The sequence below is a fragment of the Apodemus sylvaticus genome, chromosome 15 (genome assembly GCF_947179515.1).
Source record: "Apodemus sylvaticus chromosome 15, mApoSyl1.1, whole genome shotgun sequence".
Lineage (NCBI taxonomy): Eukaryota > Metazoa > Chordata > Mammalia > Rodentia > Muridae > Apodemus > Apodemus sylvaticus.
In genome coordinates this window covers 68791214-68811679 of record NC_067486.1, presented here as the reverse complement: position 1 = coordinate 68811679, position 20466 = coordinate 68791214, and the positions used below count along the sequence as shown (strand labels likewise).

The window sequence follows — 20466 nt, the reverse complement described above, 5'->3', positions numbered from 1 at the left end:
TAGCCCTGGCTGTCCCGGAACTCACTCTGTAGATCAGGCTGGCCTTGAACTCAGAAATCCGCCTGCCTTTGCGCCCAGTGTTGGGATTAAAGACGTGCGCCACCACCGCCCTGTAGACTTCATGTTTTGTGACTTGCCTATGTGGATTTTTGCTTGCTTTTACATGGGACTATCATTTGGACCAGTTTGTAAGCAGGTGGGTTTGTTCCTTCTCTGTTGTTATCCCCACTCCCACCCCCACCTGCGTTCTGATATGATAGCAACTTTTTGTTTATTCTAAGAATTTGTTTAAAGACCATTTGTTTTCCTTTTTTCTGTAACTCAAACTGACTTGGGATCTTGCGTCCTTCTATCTTGGCCTTCTGAGTGCTGCTGAGATTACAGCCCTTCTTCTTTCAGTTTGTTTATATGGTGATTTACACCGACTGATTTTCCTATGTTGAACCATCCCTGCATCTCTAGGATGAGGGCTTCTTGGTCATGGTGGATGATCTTTTGATGTGTTCTTGAATTCTGTTTGTGAGTATTTTATTGAGTACTTTTTGCATCCATGTTCATAAGGGAAATTAGTGTCTCTCTCTCTCTCTCTTTCTCCCTCTCATCTTTGTGTAGTTTGGGTATTGATGTGATTGTGGCCTCATAAAATGAGTTTAGCTATATTCCTTCTGTTCCTATTTTGTGGAATTAATTTGAGGAGCATTGGTGTTAGCCCTTCCTTGAGAATCTAGTTATAATTCTTGGCTGAAATCTTCTGGCCCTGGGATTTTTTTGGCTAGAAGACTTAATGACTGCTTCTGTTTCCTTAGGGGTTATAGATTTATTTAAGTTGTTTATCTGATCTTGATTTAACTTTTTAAGTGATATCTATCAAAATTATTCATTTTAGATTTTCCAATTTTATGCAATATAGATTTTTAAAATATAACCTAATGATTCTTTGAGTTTCCTTGTCATCTGTTATTATGTCACCTTTTTCATTTCTGATTTTACTTTGGATAAGGATTTGTTTATCTTGTTGATTTTTCTCAAAGAACCAACTCTTTCATTGATTGTATTCTCTTTGTTTCTATTTTATTGATTTTAGCCCCTCAGTTTTATTATTTCCTGCCATCTACTCCTCTTGGGTGTGCTTAGTTCTTTTATTCTAGAGCTTTCAGGCGTGCTGTTAAGTTGCTGGTATCTCTCTTTTAGAGGTAGGCACTTAGTGATTTGAACTTCCCTCTTAGCACTGCTTTCATTGTGTCCCATAAAGTGTGCATATGTTGTGCATTCATTTTCATTGAATTCCTGAAAGTCTTTAATGTCTTTATTTCTGTCTTCATCCAGTAGTTATTCAATTGAAGGTTGTTCGGTTTCTGTGAGTGTATAGACTTTGTTGTTATTGTTGTTGTTGTTGTTGTTGTTGTTGTTGTTGTTGAAATTTCAGTTTTATTCTGTAGTAGACTGATAGGATGCAGAAAGTTATTTAAGTTTTCTTGTATCTGTTGAGTCTTGCTTTGTAACTAACTATGTAAATAATTTTAGAGAAAGTTCCATGAGGTGCTGAGAAGAAGGTATATTCTTTTGTGTTTGGGTGAAATGTTCTTTAGATATGCCAGGTCTATTTAATTTATAACAACTGTTATCTTCAGTAATTCTCTGTTTAGTTTTTGGGAAATCTGTCTATTGGTTGAGAGTGGGATATTGAAATCTCTCACAATGTGTGAGAATCAATGTGTACTTTAAGCTTTCATGTTTCTTTTACAAACATGGGTGCCCTTTGTATTTGGGCCATGTTAAGAATTGAAACATCTTGGTGGATTTTCTTTTGATGAGTATGAAGTTTCTTTCCCTATCTCTTGATTTATTTTGGTGAAGCAATGTCTATCTTTGATGTTGAGATGTGTTTCTTGTATGCAGCAGAAGGATGGGTCCTGTTTTCCCAACCATTCTGTTAGTGTATATCTTTTTATTGGGAAATTGAATCCATTGGTATTAAGAGATATCAGTGACCAGTGATTGTTAATATGGTCATTTTAATGGTGGAGGTGGTGGATGTATATGTGTGTTTCCCTTCTTTTAGTTTTGCTGGTGTGAGATTATTTCCTGTGTTCTCATGGATGTAGTTAACCTCTTTGGGTTGGAGTTTTCCTTCTGCCTTCTGTAGGACTGGATTTGTAGATACATATTGTTTAAATTTGACTTTATCATGGAATATCTTTTAAAACCTTTTTATTCATTCGAGTTTCATACCATGTGACCCAGTCCTGCTCATTTCCCTGTTCCTTCATGTCTGCCCTTTGCCCTTGCAACTCCCCCCCCCCCCAATAAAACAAACATCAGCAACAACAAAAATCCCAACTCACAGAAAACATCTTGGCAGCTGTAATATGTTAGTGTGTCCCACAGTATATTCCTCTGTCCACACATCTTCACTTGCAGATGTTCATTGCAGTGAGTCATTGGTCTCAGAGATCTCTGGCATCTATGACACCATCAATATTGGATCCTCATTGAGACTCCTGGTTATCCTGTTGTTGCCCAGTGTCATGGAGATCCTATAGCTTTGGAACAGCAGGACTGGCCTTTTCATGTCTCAACCATTAGTAGAGAGCTCTAGATCTGGGCCTGGGCAGTAGCTGCTGCGCTAACTCTCCCCCTCTCATGACCCAGGATCAGTTCTCCCAGCTACTGCAGGAGGGGGAAAGAACCATCACCCCCACACGCACCTATGTCACCTCACACCTCACAGCGGACTAGTGTTGGCGCCAGCTCTCCCAAGCTCTCACCCTCAGACCCTCAGAGCTGACTCAGCTGTGCTCCTGCTCTGGCTCACCAGAATCAGTTCTGCTGTGCTGTCCAGGCCCACTCTCCTGATTCCTACATGGTCCTCTTGAACTCATGGTCCTGTGGGCAGCTTTCCTGACTGCTGGAGGCATCACTTCTGCACCTGTGCCTCCCCACTCTAGAGGAGTGGCAGGGTCAGCTCTCCTCACTCATGTCCTCATGGTTCCTAGTGGTAGTAAGAACCACGGACATCAACACTGACCCCTGCATCTGTATGTAGCCATGGACTCAGACACTCAGTGACGGCTTGGCCTGGGACCTTATCATGGCCCCAGGTAGCAAGATTGGCCTATTCATTACAAGCTACTCCTCTCCACCCTTGAGTCTCCAGTTCCATCTCTCTTCATAATGTTCAAGCTGTTCCACTTCTCTTACCCTTCCATCTGACCACCACATTCTTGTATACTTCAGTATACCCCCTCCAGGCTGGCCATTCAGCTGGTGGACTCCAGGGTGTTATCCTCCATCCTTGCTTCGTGATGTATCAACGAGCTAGTGCCGTGTGTTAGAGGGCAGGTCTGGGTGGCGTGGTAGTCCTCAGGTCTCTGTCTTCCTCCTCCTGTACTGTGCTGTCTGGATTTGATTTTTGCGTCCTAGGCATAAGACAGCTGTGACCACCAAGCCAGGCATCAAGTTAGGATGAACAAAGGACTGCCATCTGCCCTGCCCTTGGCTGATAGAACACCACCAACAACAACAAGGTGTCTCTTTACCTATTGCCAGGGGATGGAATATCTTGTTTTCTCCATCTACGGTGATTGAAAGTTTTGCTGGGGCTTGTAGTCTGGGCTGGCATATGTTGTCCTTTAGAGTCTATAGAACATCTGCCCAGGCCCTCTGGCTTTTAGAGTCTCCATTTGAGAAGTCAGGAATAATTCAAATAGATCTGCCTTTATATGTTACTTGTGCTTTTCCCATTCTTTCTTTGTTGTGTATGTTTAGTGTTTTGATTATTTTGAAGCAGGGGAAGTTTATTTTCTCCAATCTATTTGGTGATACCTTTATAGGCATCTCCTTGTTTAGGTTAGGAAAATTTTCTTCTATGATTTTGTTGAAAATATTTTACGGGCCTTTGACCTGGAATTCTTCTATTCCTATTATTTTTAGGTTTGGTCTTTTCATAGTGTCCCAGATTTCTTGAATGTTTTGTGTCAGGAATTCTCTTAGTTTAAACATTTTCTTTGACTAAAGTATTTCTTCTTCTGTATCTTCAATGACTGAGATTCTCTCTTCTGTAGTTCTTGTTCCCTTACCTAGATTTTTTTTTAAGTTCCAGAATTCCTTAACTTTGTGTTTTCATTATTCTGTTCTCTATGTTCAGTCTTGAACAGTTTTATTCGTTTCCTTTAACTGTGTGTCTTTTCTTGGCTTTTTCCCCTCGCCCCCCAAGGAATTTGTTCAAAACCCACATCATCTTCATAAAGTTGGTTTTAAGGTCTTTTTCTTGGCTTTCAGCTATGTTGGACTATTCATGGCCTGATGTGGTGCAGTAACTGGGCTCTGGTGATGACAGATTGCCTGTTGTTGGTTTTATTCTTCTTACACTGTTTTGGGTGATTTTGGGTCTAGGTGTCAATTTCAGAGTTTGTCTTTGTTGCATGGATATTTTGTTCCTTGGTCTCTGTTTCCTCTTTGGTCTTCTGGCTGGTGTGGCCTGTAGGGGGCTGGACTTTGGACAGCTGGCAGGGCCTTTGATTGGGGCAGGAGGTGTCTGCCCATGATGGGGAAGGAGGAAGGGGCATTGGGGATAGCACCAGGGCGAGGGACACCAAAGTGGGTGGGTGGCCTGTCTGGACTTCTGGTATGGTCTCTGGTCAAATAGGGTTTCTTTAAGATAGATTCCTGGAGGTCAAATTAGTAAGTAAAAATTATAATAACATTTTAGTAAGTTCTTGATATTTGACAGAATGTGTTCTGTTATAATTGCAATTTAAGAATAATTTGTAGGGTTTCTTCTGCTTTTCCTTTCTGTATGTGGGTTATTGTGGTGGTTATCTTATAAAATACTTGTTTGTGGGATGAAATAGAGTAAGAGTGGATAAAAATAATATTATGTAAAATTATTTGAGTTCCTTTAGCTTTTCATTAGAAAGTAAAATTTTATAAAATTTAAAATTGATAGATTCTAAAGGGATAAATGTTATACGGAACTCAGCAGTGAAGTATAACTTATATAAAATATGTTCAATTAAGATTAACAACCTCTTTAAAAGAAAAAAGTCAATGCAGGGGCCTTTCCTATCTTTACAGTATTGTGGGTGTGAAATGAAACATTTAAGGAATTTGTACAACTCAGTATGTGATTTACTATCTGACAGCATCACACAGGTATATAGTACATTCTGATTACTCTTTTTCCTGAACCCCTGTTGGCAACTCTTTCCATGTTTGTATCTTTTTTTGGTTTGTTTTGTGACCTGTCCTGGGTTTAGAATTGCTCAGTGGAACCTAGCTGGATTACCAGTGGATACATAAGTAAAGACAGTGATTTCCATCCCCCAATTTATCAGTAGCTAATTAATTAGTTCATGAAGGAGGGATAGGGCCCCAATGATTTCCCTCCCCCGTCTTTGGCTGAATATTGAGAAGTCCACACTTATTCAGGCCAAGTGTAGCTTCTGTGAGTTCCTGTTTGCAACAGCTGGGCCGTGTCCAGTAGATAGCATCTTCACAACCCTTCCCCTGTCTGCCGGCCCTTACAGTCTTTCCATACCCTCTTCTTTAGTGCTCCTGAACCTTGGATGGGGTTATAAGCACCTTCTTTAAAGCCACCAAGATGAGCCGGGCAGTGGTAGCGCATGCCTTTAATCCCAGCACTTGGGAGGCAGAGGCAGGCAGATCGCTGAGTTCAAGGCCAGCCTGGTCTACAGAGTGAGTTCCAGGACAGCCAAGGCTATACAGAGAAACCCTGTCTCGAAAAAAAAAAACAAAAAACAAACAAACAAACAAAAAAACAACAAAAAAAAAAGCCACCAAGATAATTCAGTGGGTAAAGGAGCTGCTGCCAAGACTGATGACCCAAGTTTGATACCTGGGACCAATACCGTGAAAGGGAGAACCAACTTCAGTCAGTTGTCCTCTGACCACCACATATGCACCATGACACACATGCACACAACGAAAATACAATAATAAACAGAATGAAAAATAGACATCCTGTTGAGGGCTGACCGACCACACAAGTATCCCTTGTTTTCAGCACTGTGATTAGCCAGGAGCCTGCATTCACCACTGTTCATTGCAAAGAAACTGGAAAGGATACTTTCTGGCTAATTAGTGTTGGGAAAAGTCTCAATAAAAAACTTAGTAATAGAGTGCTAAGAAAATAATCCCAATGTGACTAAAATGGACATAGTAGATAAATTCAGGGATTAACAATAGAATCAAGACTCTTAAAAACTATGAGTTAAGATCTAAGTAGTCAGAAAGTAAATTAAAATAAACATAAATTCAGCCTTCAAAATTGGTCCCATGTTAGTGACAGAGGAGGGCATTTGCCATATATATGGGAAATTATAATGACATGGATAAACAAAATAATTCATACGATTTTCCTTAGTGGTGAGGAAAGTTTTGTTAAAACTAGTATGCATAAGTATTGGTAGTAGGAATTTAAAAAGAAACTAAAGAAGGGTGGTCCCTAAACTGGATTCATTTCCTGTTTGCATACACCTTACACAGCAGTAGTGAGAATATTGCAAAAGGAAGTCACAGTCACATAGTTCCTCTTACAATTTTTCAGAAACTATCAAACAGGGCCTACAGAAGAATGTTTAGAATCAAATATAATCCTTTTTACTGAATGCTATAGGAATATACTCTTTCTGTTTCAAGTAAATTATATGCAATTTGAAATTAACTCATTTTTATAACTAGAACATATACATTAGATTTTTCATTTTTAAATATATGTGTGCTTGTGTCAAGTTGTGCATGCATACACATACACAGACATCTATGCACACATGCACACATATCTCCCCAGCCAGAGGATCTTCAGGAGCTGGAGTTATGGGCAGTTATAAACTACCAGATGTCATCCCTGGGATTCTAATTTGGATTCTCTGAAAGAATAGTACATGCTCCTAACCACTGAGCCATCTCTCCAGACCAATAAGTTTTCACATTTTCTATTTCTTGTTGGGTTGGCCTAAAACTAAGACCATATAATTTGTATACAATTTGGCCACTAGATGGTGCCCATACAGAATGGATTTACTTACATGAGAGAGCAGAGAGAGAGAGAGAGAGAGAGAGAGAGAGAGAGAGAGAGAGAGAGAGAGAGAGAGTTTCCACTTTTCTAAATAAATAGCATTCTTTGTTCACTAAGATTACTAAATACGTGGTATTGTAGTTATACCCAAAGGGTTTAATTGTAAGTTTGGAAATATTTTTGCTGAATGCTATAGGAATATACTTGGTACTTTTCCAGAGAACTTGAGTTTGGTTCCCAGTGTCCACATTAGGTGACACACAACCAGCTGTAATTCCAGCTCTAGGAGACCCACAGCTCTCTCTCTCTTCTGGCCTCCATAGACACTAGCACGCATGGCAGACATAGAGTCACACAAACATATGAATAGATAAATTTAAAGAAAAAGTTAAACTGTGTAACTTTTTAATTTCTGTATATCCAAGAGGTTAAGAGTAATTATTTTTGTTGGTTGCTTTAGGTGGCATATTACTTCTATTCACTTTTTTTTTTTTTTTTTTTTGATTTGTTTTTTTCGAGACAGGGTTTCTCTGTATAGCCCTGGCTGTCCTGGAGCTCACTCTGTAGACCAGGCTGGCCTCGAACTCAGATATCCGCCTGCCTCTGCCTCCCAGAGTGCTGGGATTACAGGCGTGCACCACCACCACCCGGCTACTTCTATTCACTATTTCAAACAAGCTTTCCAGGTTTTTCTATATTGAATTTAAATTTTATTTTAATATGGTTTTGTTTCAGTTCTCTTGCGGAATAAATAAGGCTACTGTAAAGCAAAAATATATCCCTTTACCCAGTTATAATTTTGATAAACACATTGTGCTGTGTGTGCATACTTTTGTGCAGTCGATGACCTACATAGATCCTAGATTTTTGTTTTTTGGATAACAAGATATTTGTTTAGAACAGCTTTTTGAGAAATTGGAAGTTGTGTAGTAAATAGATTGAATAGGCAATTTATATATTACAGCATATTTAGTTGTGCTTTGGAGAAATTTGGAATAGAGTGATCTTTCAACTTCGAATTGTACCCAAGCTCTTTGACTTTCTAGGATGAGTCTGTGTACACTGAAAGATTATTCTTGTGTCTGTATTGATACTATTTGCAATTTGAGGAAGGAGGTTTGCATTTAGTATTTGTATTCAGTGTCCCTGTCATAATCCGTAATATCAAGGACTGTATAAAAACTAGAGTGTTGTGTTTTGTTTGATTTTTGTCAGAATACATGGATCATGACATATTTTGAAATCAAACTAATGACTGTATAATCTATATAAACTGTATTAATGAGTTCTTTATTAAATACCTGGACCATAATAACAATTTGTTTTTCAGGAGGTCTTATTCTTTCCTTCAAAGAGGATTCTTAGATCTGTATCAGTTTTTAATATTTTCATATATTCCTTTACTAAACATAAGTAGAATAGAACCACAGTTTGCAAGCTGATTTCTTAATCCTTGGAAATAAACACCAAACTCTGCTCTAATCTCTCTGGGAAGGCATCTTACCCTGAGAATCCCATGTGGTTCTCTGGTCTTTGGAGACATGTCTTAGGTAAGGTTTCAGTGAGATAGTATGGACATCTTTTCTTCTTGAGCCAGATTTACAGTGGTTCCAAGGGTGTGGCTTGTGATACTATGTCCAGTAAGATATATTTAATTCCTTTCTGGAAGCACAGACATAAGAAAGATTTTGTCCATATCTGAAAAATATTCGTGATTGGGCCTGGTGTGTATGATGTATTCATACAGGACTAAAAGTTGATTCAGTTATTATCAAGTAGCACTTTTGTTTATGTATACTTTCTCAATGGACATATACTGTAACATTTACTAATAAAGCATAGTGTGGCTTGTACCTCAGAATTTGCTTCTTAAACTTGAGGGTGTTAAGAGTTACTTAGGGAGCTTTCTAACTAGCATTTCACAGGGGCTAGAGAGTTGTCTCCATGGTTAGGAACATGTGCTATTCCTCCAGAGGACCTGCGTTGAGTTAGTTCAAGCATCCATAACTGACAGTTTCCAAACACCTGTAACTCCAGCTCCAAGGGACCTGAGAATCTGATGCCCTCTTCTGGCCTTCCTGGTCACTTGCATATGTGTGGTTTATACATATACACATAACACTGAAATATTTAAAGATTTTATATTAAACATCAGGCAATTCTAAGGTTAACTAGAAAAAAACACAGGGAAAAAGTTTTTTTTTTAAATGTGCATTAATTTAGAAATCAAGCAAAATTACTTCATGAGCCAGAGTAGTATTTCTATAGTGTTTCATAATAAAAGAAATTATTGGTGTTCTTTTGGATATTTTAAACTCACAATCTTGTAACTTTAATGATTATTATACACTAGAAGGACAATGCCAATTACTCCTTAACAATTCTTTTTAACATAAAAGTTCCAGTGGCCATTTATGTATTTTACTGATTAATCTGTTCTAGACTCAGTAATTAAAACATTAGAAATTAATACACCATGTAAAATGATTTTTCTATATTATAAATATATTTCCCTAATACTAGATTTTCAGAATTCAACACATTGTATCTTCAAACAGTTTTAAAACCAATGATAAAATAATGTAAGATTCATTGTAATGTCAAAATTTGTGAATAGCAGATATTTTTTTAATGAAATCAGGGCTGTTAGCATAAAGAAACCTTATATTTAAAATTCAGTTCATATTTATAATTTATGCAAGCAGTGAAGATGCCATTGGATTTTACTCTACGCTGATTGAAACTTAGTAACCCGGGCTTTCTCCACCCAATGCGTTAAGTCAGTCATCCCCAAAGGGTCTTGGTAGCCCGGTGTTTATAACATCCTTCTTTACCTGCTAATCGACCTCACTTCCTGGATTTCAGTCCGGGTCTAGTTATCAGCTAACAAAAGAACAGCTTTTGGTTCCTGCAGACGCTGGTGAAAAAATAATCACGAGAAAGAAATCCACCTTATGTCGTCTTTTTCTGTCTGCAAAAATAAACTCAGCCACCATACAGCTAACAGGTACAGAAGGAAGAGACAGGCTCGGTCATAGGAAGAAACTGCAGAGAAAATGAGCATCATTTCTCAAGGTTTTTATTTCCCTGATCTACAAGTGATGCTGCTGTAATTGTAGCTGCAGTTTTCACCGATCATTCACCACTCAGCAGCTGGTAGAGAAGTAAGACTGCTTGGCAACCACCTGCAGGGCTGCAGAGATGAATTACATTTTCGGAAACAACACACTTCTGTACTCTCGCGCCAGTCGAGGAGGCAATGCTAGCTCTAGCCATGGCTCAGTAGGCCCTAAGCAGAAACACTGGGCAACAAAGGGCTCGTCAGATGAGCTGCAGGCTGAGCCAGAGCCTTCACGCTGGCAGCAGATAGTGGCATTCTTCACTCGAAGACACAGCTTTATTGACTGCATCTCGGTAGCCACCAGCTCCACCCAGGTAACATGACACTTGTTGAAATTATTTTCAGTATATTTATGTTCATATTTGCTTTGCTGTAATGTCTTAGTGCAGATTTATTATTAAAAATGAGTTACTGTGTTGTTGTTGTGGCACTGAAATGTTATGTTCTCAGTCCATCTATGCAGGTCTTTAGCACAGAAGGGGAAATGAAAAACATTTTCCCTTATGTTATGTAATACTAAACAAAACAGTCTCAGATTCTACTAAATGACTTCTCTAAAAAATGTAAAGTCATTAACGTGAGCTAAAAGACACAGTAATGCTCATCGTATTTTTAGATGGTGTTAAATGTTATAAAGAATGATGTTTGAGCAGAAGAAGATTACCTCTTTAGTGTTTGTGTGCTCAGGGATAATCTTGAGGAGGCACAGTAAGAAACAAAAGGTAGCTTCAATATTTTCATTTTTAATGTTTTGAGAATAGATTAAATGTAATACAGTTAGCTAATATAAAATATGTTTATCTTAGTTATATTAAATTTATTCAAGAGATGAGTCTGTCCTTTTTATAAATATATATTGTCTAAGAATAATCTGGAATTAGTAAACTTGTATAATTGCATAGTCATGGAATATTTTTAACACATTCAAATTTTAAAGATGCTAGCAAAGATGAAAAGTCCCAATTTCTTAAACAGTCCCATAAACTTCTCTCTTTAAGGAGAAATGAATATTGAATGTAGGGGACAGAAATAAACAGTTAAATGGAATGTTTGTGGTTTGGTATAAAAGAAGACAAAAGGAAGTATTAATATTTTAAAATATATTTTAGCAGAAAATCAATCAATTAGTGGAAATAAAAGGGTAAAAATAGTCTAAGAACAAATTGATAATGATTTTTCTTTTGATATCAGTAATTCTTAATATGTCTACAGATGCCTATATGATCTTTTGGGGCCTTTAAAAAATAAATTTCCTTTAAAGATTATTTCTTCACTTACTAGAAGCAGCACAATAAATATAAATATAACTGCCAACCTGATTATTTGTTTTGGTTACTAGAGTTTTCTCACAATGTTTTGTGGTAGTAAAATGTCAACTTCTAAAATCTAAAATTCTACCTATTTCTTATATGCTTAAGATAAAATTACATATATAGGCACCAGCCAAAACTTACTGAAAGGGAATGACTGACTCTTAAATTGAAAATTGACTGCTCTAAGCATTTTTCCCTGCTTCTGATCATAAAAGGATGAAAGGATTAAAGGCTATTGCTACTAGATGTTACAGATTAATATTAAATAATATTTTCATATCAATAAAAAGATGCCGTAATCTTTATGGTTTTATAAATAAACTACTGTACACGTGTTTATGTACATATTGATATATTTGATGTTCATCATAAGGCCATACATGAAAAGACCAATAGTTCATACATAAAACTATTGAACTCATAGAATTAGAATACAGGAACCTATACACTAAAATTGTTGTAAACTCTATTACACCATTGACTATTATTCCTCTCCCCCAAAGTTGGCCCCTGTAGTGTCTATATGCAGAAGAGATAGTTTTTCTTGCAAACCTCTTAACTGATCCTTCTTTTGGCCTTTTCATTACCTTTGTGTTTTGACTATGGAAGTAGACAATCCTAGGTCAGAGATTTTTACTTCTGTTTTCCCTGGAGTAATCACATCTCACTTTCATATACTTTCCTAACTGATCAGTTGTATAATTTATATGTTCAAGTTGTTATTTATAACTTATTGGAGTTTGCTTTATATGATAAAATGTAGTAGAACTGAGAAGGAACTGGAGACATGATTGTATCTTATTTAACACTGGAGTACATTTGTATAATACCTCAGGCTTGACAGTTTTCTTTTGTAATACTAAAGGAATTTGCATGTTGTTGTAGGGAGCAAAATAGATGAATGAAATTTCATAATTTGTTGAGCATATACTATGTACTTACTATGAATATATTTTGTACTGTGGTTTGTAAATAGCAGGATCTCCTGTTTTGATGTATCTGAAATGAAATTTTTAAAGATTTCATAGGAAGATTTAACTTTTAATCTAAATTTCCTTTAACTGGGTTATATTATCCTTTACCAAATTGGGGGTTGTTACTAAATTAAATTTCAATTATTATCTCAAATTACTACTCTGATTCCCAAACACATCATGCTATGAGTAAAAAGAAATTTTACTTACAGATTCATTTTAAGTGCTTGTCTATTAGAAGTATTTATGTTCAAAACTAAGATTATGTGCCAAGTTCCATGGAATATCTGGAACGTTTAGGAAGTCATCCTCTGAATGCTAAGGAAACCAAATAACTATAAAGATCTACACGATACCAAGTGTGTGGGTGCTCAGCGAAATGTTTGTGGAGTTAACGTCTGTTTTGGGTCCCTGGGGTGTTATCTTAATATACCACAGTCTTCACGTAGAAATACCTGTGGTTCTTCACAGAGCCTCATTTCTTTGTCTTGCCTTTCCTTCTCTTGCTTCATAATATCCTCAGCCGCACAAATCTCCTGTTCTCCTTATTTCCTCACCCCTTTACCCATTGCCAATACTGATAAAAATGTTGTTTTGCCTCAGAAGTTTACGTTGTGAGTTGAGAAAGGGAAATTTTTAATTATTATTAAGATATTTGTCATGAATTGGTTTACCTTGCTGTAAGTTTTTTTTTCAGAGACTTCGTACCGCAAATAGCCTTTGTTTTAAATAGTTTATGTACACACACACACACACACACACACACACACACACTTAAAAATTTTATAAGCAGTGTCAAACATTCCTTTCCTTTGATTCCTCACATCATCATTCTTCCTGTTCTTGTAAGTAGTCACCATGGCAACCAAGAGATGCAGTTGATGTCATTACTAGTTTTTGGATGACTATACTTCATCTTACTTCTTTATTCCTGACTAAAAATACCTGCTGCCTTTGGGGCCAGGCCAGTGGTGGCTCACATCTTTAAGCCCAGCTCTCATGAGGCTAAGGCAGAAAGATCTCTGAGTTTGAGGCCAGCCTAGTCTACAGAGTGAGTTCCAGGTCAGCCAAGGCTATATAGAGAAACCCTGTCTTGAAAAAAACAAGACAAAAAAGCCTGTGTATTGTAATCTCAGGTCATTCATCCTTTAAAGACTTTCACCAAAAAGACGCACGTATCGTCAGTCAATATTTCTGTTTTCTCCCTTTCACTGGGACATGCAGAGTATATGAGCACCGACTTGATGTCTTCGTTCTACCTGCTATTTGTATAATCATTCTTAGGTAATTTCGGTATCTTTATATAATCTACCTAAAATCTTGACTTTTCTATTTTTCATTATCTTTTTCCATAGGGATCTTGGGTTTTCTGCCACTTGAACAATCTACTCAAATGATTGTGTTCCAGACTTTTCAACCCCACTTACCGTATCACTTCAAGGATGCAGGCATTTCATGTGACTAGCACTTTCCCTTTCAGCTCACTTGGTCAGGACTTACACTTCAATGCGTTTTAATCCTCTTAAGATCCAGGGACCAATGTTTTTGTTTTTGTTTTTTTACACTATCTTTTACCACTCATACATTTCTCAAATCTTGCTCAAACTTTTTCAAAATCTCAACTCTTTTCCACTTCCCTCCACTTTAATTGTAGCTTTGCCTTCTTCACCAGCTCTGGGAGCTGCCCATTAAGCTTGCAGTGTCCTTTCTAGCGCCATTCTAAGTTGATAACTCTTCCTCTGTCCTGGCCTGTTGCAGTAAGCCAACTGTCTGTTCCTAAAGCTCACCCTTCTCTCCTGGTTGATAATTCAAGGCCTCATCAGACTCCTTGTTTTCTTCACTGTTACTTGCCTTTTCCTGTATATTAGGTAATTTCCATGAGCTGAAACACCTCTCACTAACATAAAAAACTGAAAACACCTCCTTGTACATTATTAAATCCACTTGCCAGTTGTTCCTCTTCACATGGCCTGCTAGACAGACGATTTTAACACACTTGATTACTGCCTGGAGGCTTTTCACCACTGACTCTTGGGTGCTGACCTAACATTCTGCTACCTTCACTTTCCTTTGCAGCGTTTTCGTTTCTTATTGCTAAGTAGGGTTCTTAGTCTTGAATTCCTGTGTGTGTGTGTGTGTGTGTGTGTGTGTGTGTTTTCATGTAATTGTGTCTGGTCAGTCTTGTGCCATCAACATCAAAATCATCAAGATGTCTGTCTTTAGCTCAGAGCTAATTCCTGTGCCCTTGTAGCCATAGTTTCCTTATTATCCAGTATTTTTACTTAAGTTAAGCATAAAAGATAATTTTATCTTTTTTCATCCTTATTGAGTTTTTGTTTTCATTTAACTTTAAATTTTTCATTTTCTTCTTATCATTATTGTGGTCTTTAATGGAAAGAAAGTACAAGTTCTTGCCCATGCTAATAAGCATGCCTGTCATTGAGCTAAATGTCAGCCCTTAGAGAGTTTTTAACTTCCTGTTCTTATTTATGCTAAGAATATGAAAACAAAACCTGCGGGATTGCCCTCTTTTCTTTTGCACTGCTTCCCAGATAACAGCGAAATGCTGCTGGCTTTGGTTTAAGATAGACCTTGCACTCTGCCCCCACCCTACTACCTGTCTAGGGAACACCTTGGCTTTAGATATCAGCCTCATTTACTTTTATAATTCTCTTCAGAGTATTACCTACAGACTGATTTTTGTTGTTATAGTTTTTATTTTATTTAAGCTTATGGCTTTAGAGATTTATTTTTAATTGCATGTGAATTAGTGTGTGCATATGAGTGAGTGGAGGTGCAGTTCAGAATCTGTTTCCTTTACTAGCCTGGCAGTTTCCTGGAGGTAGAATTTTCTGTTTATGTTAATCCGCAGCTTCCATAACACTATTGGCAACATAGCAAATAAAACAACAACAACAACAACAGATTACTGAATGAGGGAAGAAACCGACAAATCAACCTATCCTTAGAAGAGCTAATACAGATTTTTGTCTATCTCATTTCTGTCTTAATCTCTCCACGAAACATTTGTGTACTGCCTTAGTATTAAGCTGATCCTTTGCCTGATAACATCTTTCTTATTTGTCCTTCTAGAGAGGAAGAAATCCCCAGGGGGTGGAAAGTTTTTGTTTTCTCACAGTTGGGGTGACTATGTAACTCTCATAGGCTTTAGATGGAGAGAGGGTACTACTACTAAGTAAAGTGGGGCAACCAGTACAAATACACATTTCCTAGGCAACTGGTGTCAAGTGTTCCTACCAAGATATCTTCATCTTGGAGTATCCTAGAGTCCAACTTTGTTATCCATACATTTTCATAAAGCTGGTCCTAGATGAAAAGGAAGGGATAGTCTTTATCTTTGAGAGGCTATTTATATTTAGTAATGCCCTCTTTGCACTGAACTGGAATATATACGAAGTAAATAGGCGGCCTTTTAAAACTACAGCAGAAATGCCTACACTGATCAAGAGTAGGGCAGTTTCCAAGATAAAAGTGTAGAAATAGTCTGTTTAACTGGTTACAAAATGCTACTTTGGGCAGAAACATTTATTTCTTAATTCCTCACTCAAAAGGCCATGAGCTTTGTAAGATTAATATCGTGACTCGTCTTTGGAAATGTTCACCCTTTCACAAGAATACTGTTGTGATATTTCTATTTGTCTTAAACTTTTTACAGCACATCTATATGTGTTTAGTATTAAGAACCAATTAAATCGTGTGGTGGTGGTGCACGCCTGTAATTCCAGCACTCTGGGAGGCAGAGGCAGGCAGATTTCTGAGTTCGAGGCCAGCGTGGTCTACAGAGTGAGCTCCAGGACAGCCAGGGCTATACAGAGAAACCCTGTCTTGGGGGCGGGAGGGGGGAGAATCCAAAAAAACCAAAACAAACAAGAACCAATTATTGGTATAGCAGAACACGTTGGCAATCACAGACACTACACAAAAAGTATTTGTTTACAATAGTTAGAGAAATCTTTACAAATAAGGTGTACTTCAGTAGGTGAATATACATATCAAACAATGGAATAGTATGTAGCAGTAAAAAAGATTAAGCCACATGAAAGGAAAATGTTTATTACTAAGTGAAAAGAAAATCTGAAAAGGCTTTACACATATTATCCCAATCCTGTGACATTTGGGGAAGTCATAAAGTAAAAATCTGTGATTCCTAGGATTTTAAGAGGAGAGTGAAACTCTTCTGTGTGATTCTGTAATTACGGATACAAGCCAATACACGCTTGGAAAACCACAGGCTGTCCAACAGCAAGAGTGAGCCCAGCGTTGCCTAGAGTCTGTGATAATGGAGGGTTGGTATAGGCTCATGCCTTGTAACAAATACACCACTCCGGTGCAGGGGGTGGAGTGGGTGGCTGCACGGATGTGGGCTGCGGGTATGAAGGAACTTGGTGTACTCAACATTCAGTTTTCTGTGAACCTAAATCTGGTCTGAAAATTAAATTCTATTAAAAAATACAAACTTGCTATCTTAAAATTAGATTGTCTTAGTCTGGAGAACTAAATGGGAAAATTTTTATGTAAGTTTTCATCTGTGCAGCTTCTATATAATGTCTTGATATAGTCGGCTCTTCTGTCAAGGACAAATAGGCTAAGAGAAATACATTTTCCATTTACGTATTGTAATGTATTCGAGTAAATTTTAAAAGTTAACTTTTAAAGTCAATTTTAAAGTCAACCTGAAAGCCACAAATTTACAGTTTTCAGGCTTAGTGAGCTTCCACTTGGGCTCCTTTGTTTAGTTTCAAGCTGAGTTTCTCTTCTAAGAATTGCACTGCATGTTTCTTACCACAGTCTTGTTCACTGTCACCTGCTGAATTACCGGTAAGCTTTATAGGGCTGGTCTTATAAAGATGTGCAGTTTCTTTTATATTCCTAGAGCCTAGCCTTGTAAATGCATTGATAAATATTAGTTGAATAAGTAATAAATAAATATAGATACCTATTTCCATTTAACATGATTGAAAGAAGCTTCTCAATATGATTTGGTCATTATTATTATTTTCACAAACTTTATGTAGAAATATAGCTTAAAAATTGGCACCAAAGGTTTTGTAAGATAAAGTATGTACATTGCCAAAGTACTTAGAAACCCTCTGAGAAAAAAAATGTGTATGTGGGACCAACACTCAAGAGCACTGGCTAGCTGGCAGTGGTAGTGCGCTTCCCAGCTCTGAGTTCAAAGCCAGCCATAACTAGTTCCAGGGTACCCAAGGCTATACAGAGAGACCCTGTCTCAAAAGACACAAGCAACAAAAGGAAAAGCACTGGCACCAGGCGCATATGTGGTGCACAAATACACATGAAAGCAGAACACTTACACATATAAACTAAATTTTAAAAAGAAAAAGTATATGAGGTATCATACTGTACATGTAACTTAAATCTGTATCATTAAAACACATTTTAAAAGATCTTTGACTATATTAAAACCCCCAACAATGTTGTTATATAATTTCAGAATTTGGAGGAAGGTAAAAATAATTGTTCAGATCATATAAAAAATAGTCTATAATTACCACCTTGTTTAAGAAACTTTTAAGTATATCTACTGAAGTACAGTTACATAGAAATTAGTGAACAAAAACAGTGGTCCTGTGTTATAGACCGTTGCATAATTGGCTATGGTATCTGACAGCACGGGATTTTTAATGTGAATGGGTATGTGCACATACTGTATGTGTTCAGGTCATTGTGAAGGCCGGCCTGCAGAGGATGCTGGGTAGTGGAGCTGGAGTTACTTCACATTGTGAGCTGCGTGATGTGGATGCTGGGAACTGACCCCAGGCCTGGAAGGAGCAGCCAGCACTCTACACCACCAAACCAGCTCTCCAAACATAGAATTTTAAAAGGAGTCCTAGCGCTGTAGTAAGTCGTTGCCACTATATATATCTTTAGCAGGATGGCTCAAAAGTTAGGAGCATGACTGCTCTTTCAGAGGACCCAGGGTTAATTCCCAGCATCCACATGGACGCTACAACCATCTGTAATTCCAGTTGCAAGGGATCCAGCACACTCTTCTGGCCTCTTTGGGCATGAGGCTTCTAAGTGGTGGGTAAACATATATTCCTGGGCAAAATACCTGTCAGCATAAAATGAAATAAAAATAATTTTAAAAAACTTTAAAAAGTACCAAATTGTTTCCATTTCTGAACAGGTTTTTGTGTATCATTTGTGAGACTTGTCAATTAGTTTAGCCATCTAGCTCTGAAAACATAATAATTGTAGAGTACAAGTTTTTTAAGTGGTTTTCAGAAAATAACTAGAGATTATAATCTGGAATTTAAATAAAAATGGATCACTTTTTGATTTTTGTATACTCTATTCTTTGTAAAACCATCTACTATAATAAAAGATTGTAAATTTGAAATTGTTTTAAGAGTATTTTGGAAAACAAATATTACCTCTGCTGTTAGTGGCTACACTCAAGGAAATGTAAATCATCCTACGCTGTTTTAAGACAGCTGGCTTGTACTGGGTACAGGTGTTTTTTTGAGCACAATGGCCAGAGTTTAAGTCTATATTCTGCCCTTTATATGACATAGCACATTAACAAAATTACCTAAATTCTGAGTCTGTTTCCTTGTTTGTAAAAAAGTAGGAATTGAAATACTATGTGGACCTAGAGTCAGTGAGGTTCATATAAGTCAGTATCCACATGGAGGTCAGCTCCTGACTTATGTCCTAATTTTAAAAAATTAATAAAAACAGGTAAATTTTTAACCTTAATAGAGTCCAGCCAAGAGAAAAAAACAAAACCCATAATAATTATTCCAAGAGAGACTGTAACAGAAGATTATCTGAACAAGTATTAGAGCTTGGCCTGGTGGTCCATGCCTTTAGTCCCAGCACTCCTGAAACAGAGATGGGGGATCTCTTTATTTGAAGCCAGGCTAATCTACCTAGAGCATTACAGGCTGTCCAGGGTTCCACAGTGAGATGTGTCTCAAATAAGAGAAAAATAAAACAATAACAACAAAAACTGTACTAGAGAACTAAGAGGTCTAACTAAGAGGAATGCCACAGTAAAGCAGCTCCAGGCTGAGAGGAAGAGGACTTAAAATTTCGAGGGAGGCACGTGGACGTGAGAAGACTCACTCTGAAGTACAGTTTGAAGAGGGAAGAGATGAAGCTCAGAAGACGGGCCCGCATTGGGGCATTGTTGTAATCAGAGGATGGGGGGGGGCATCATGGGGGGGAGGCACTTGTTTTGTTTTTTCTTAGTGGGAGGGGTGTGCATTTTTACACTTTGCAACTTGTGTTGTAAGATTGGTAAATAGAAGGCTTTGAGCACTTCTGATTGGATATACCTACCCGACCATGCAGAAGGAAGTTGGGTGTCTGTTCTAAGTACAACACGACAGGGAACAAGATAAAGAAGATCATGTATTCAAAATCCATTCCACAATCTGTGTTGGTAGTCACACATAGCTTCCTGTGATGATGAACATAAAGAAAAAAACTAAACAGAAATTTTTGCTTTTGTCAACCTCATATCATAATAGAGGACAATATAATTACAAAAAAAATATGGTATTCTGGAGGAAAAGAAGATGTCGATAAAATAAAATTGCTTATGGAGACTTTGATTTGAAATTGAAAGTGATCATTATTTAAGTAAAGACATGAAAAATTCCTAGACTTGAGGCTGTAGCTATCTAAGCAAGAGCATTTTGGAAGAACAGTAACTAGCAAATGTAAGGTATGGAGTAGCAGGTCAGTGTAGCTGGGCAGTAGTAGAGGGAGAGCGTAGGATCACTGTGATGTTGGAAGGCTAGCAGAGCCTGGCCCATGGGCGCTCACCACTCTCAGGACGCTCTGAGAGCAGTGAACAGAGCAGCCGCCGTTGCTAAGAAGCATTAAGGGCCTACTGTAGCTTGACAGGTGATGAGGGCCATGGTGGGCCATATTTATCTAGCCAGTTCGAAAAACATCAAAAACGAAGGCATATTGCAATTGATAATATTCTCCCTGTGTTAATTATGTAACCATATCTTTACATTC

At 37.6% G+C, this 20466-nt stretch overlaps 1 protein-coding gene and 1 non-coding gene across 14 annotated transcripts in view; one reads left to right on the top strand and one right to left on the bottom strand.

Moving 5' to 3' along the window:
- Positions 1-20466, top strand: part of Dlg1 (discs large MAGUK scaffold protein 1) — a 181161-nt gene that overhangs the window by 58104 nt on the left and 102591 nt on the right. The window contains exon 1 of one of the 13 annotated variants that reach the window (XM_052159035.1): positions 30-196. The exons of the other annotated variants lie outside the window; for them this stretch is intronic. Coding sequence (XP_052014995.1) covers positions 122-196 — 75 coding nt within the window. The 5' untranslated portion in view covers positions 30-121. Of the gene's footprint in view, positions 1-29; positions 197-20466 lie in introns of those variants that run through there. 13 annotated transcript variants of the gene reach the window in all.
- On the bottom strand, positions 3411-3553 carry LOC127666383 (small nucleolar RNA SNORA48). The gene has a single exon (XR_007973600.1). It is a non-coding gene; the product is annotated as a small nucleolar RNA SNORA48 (small nucleolar RNA).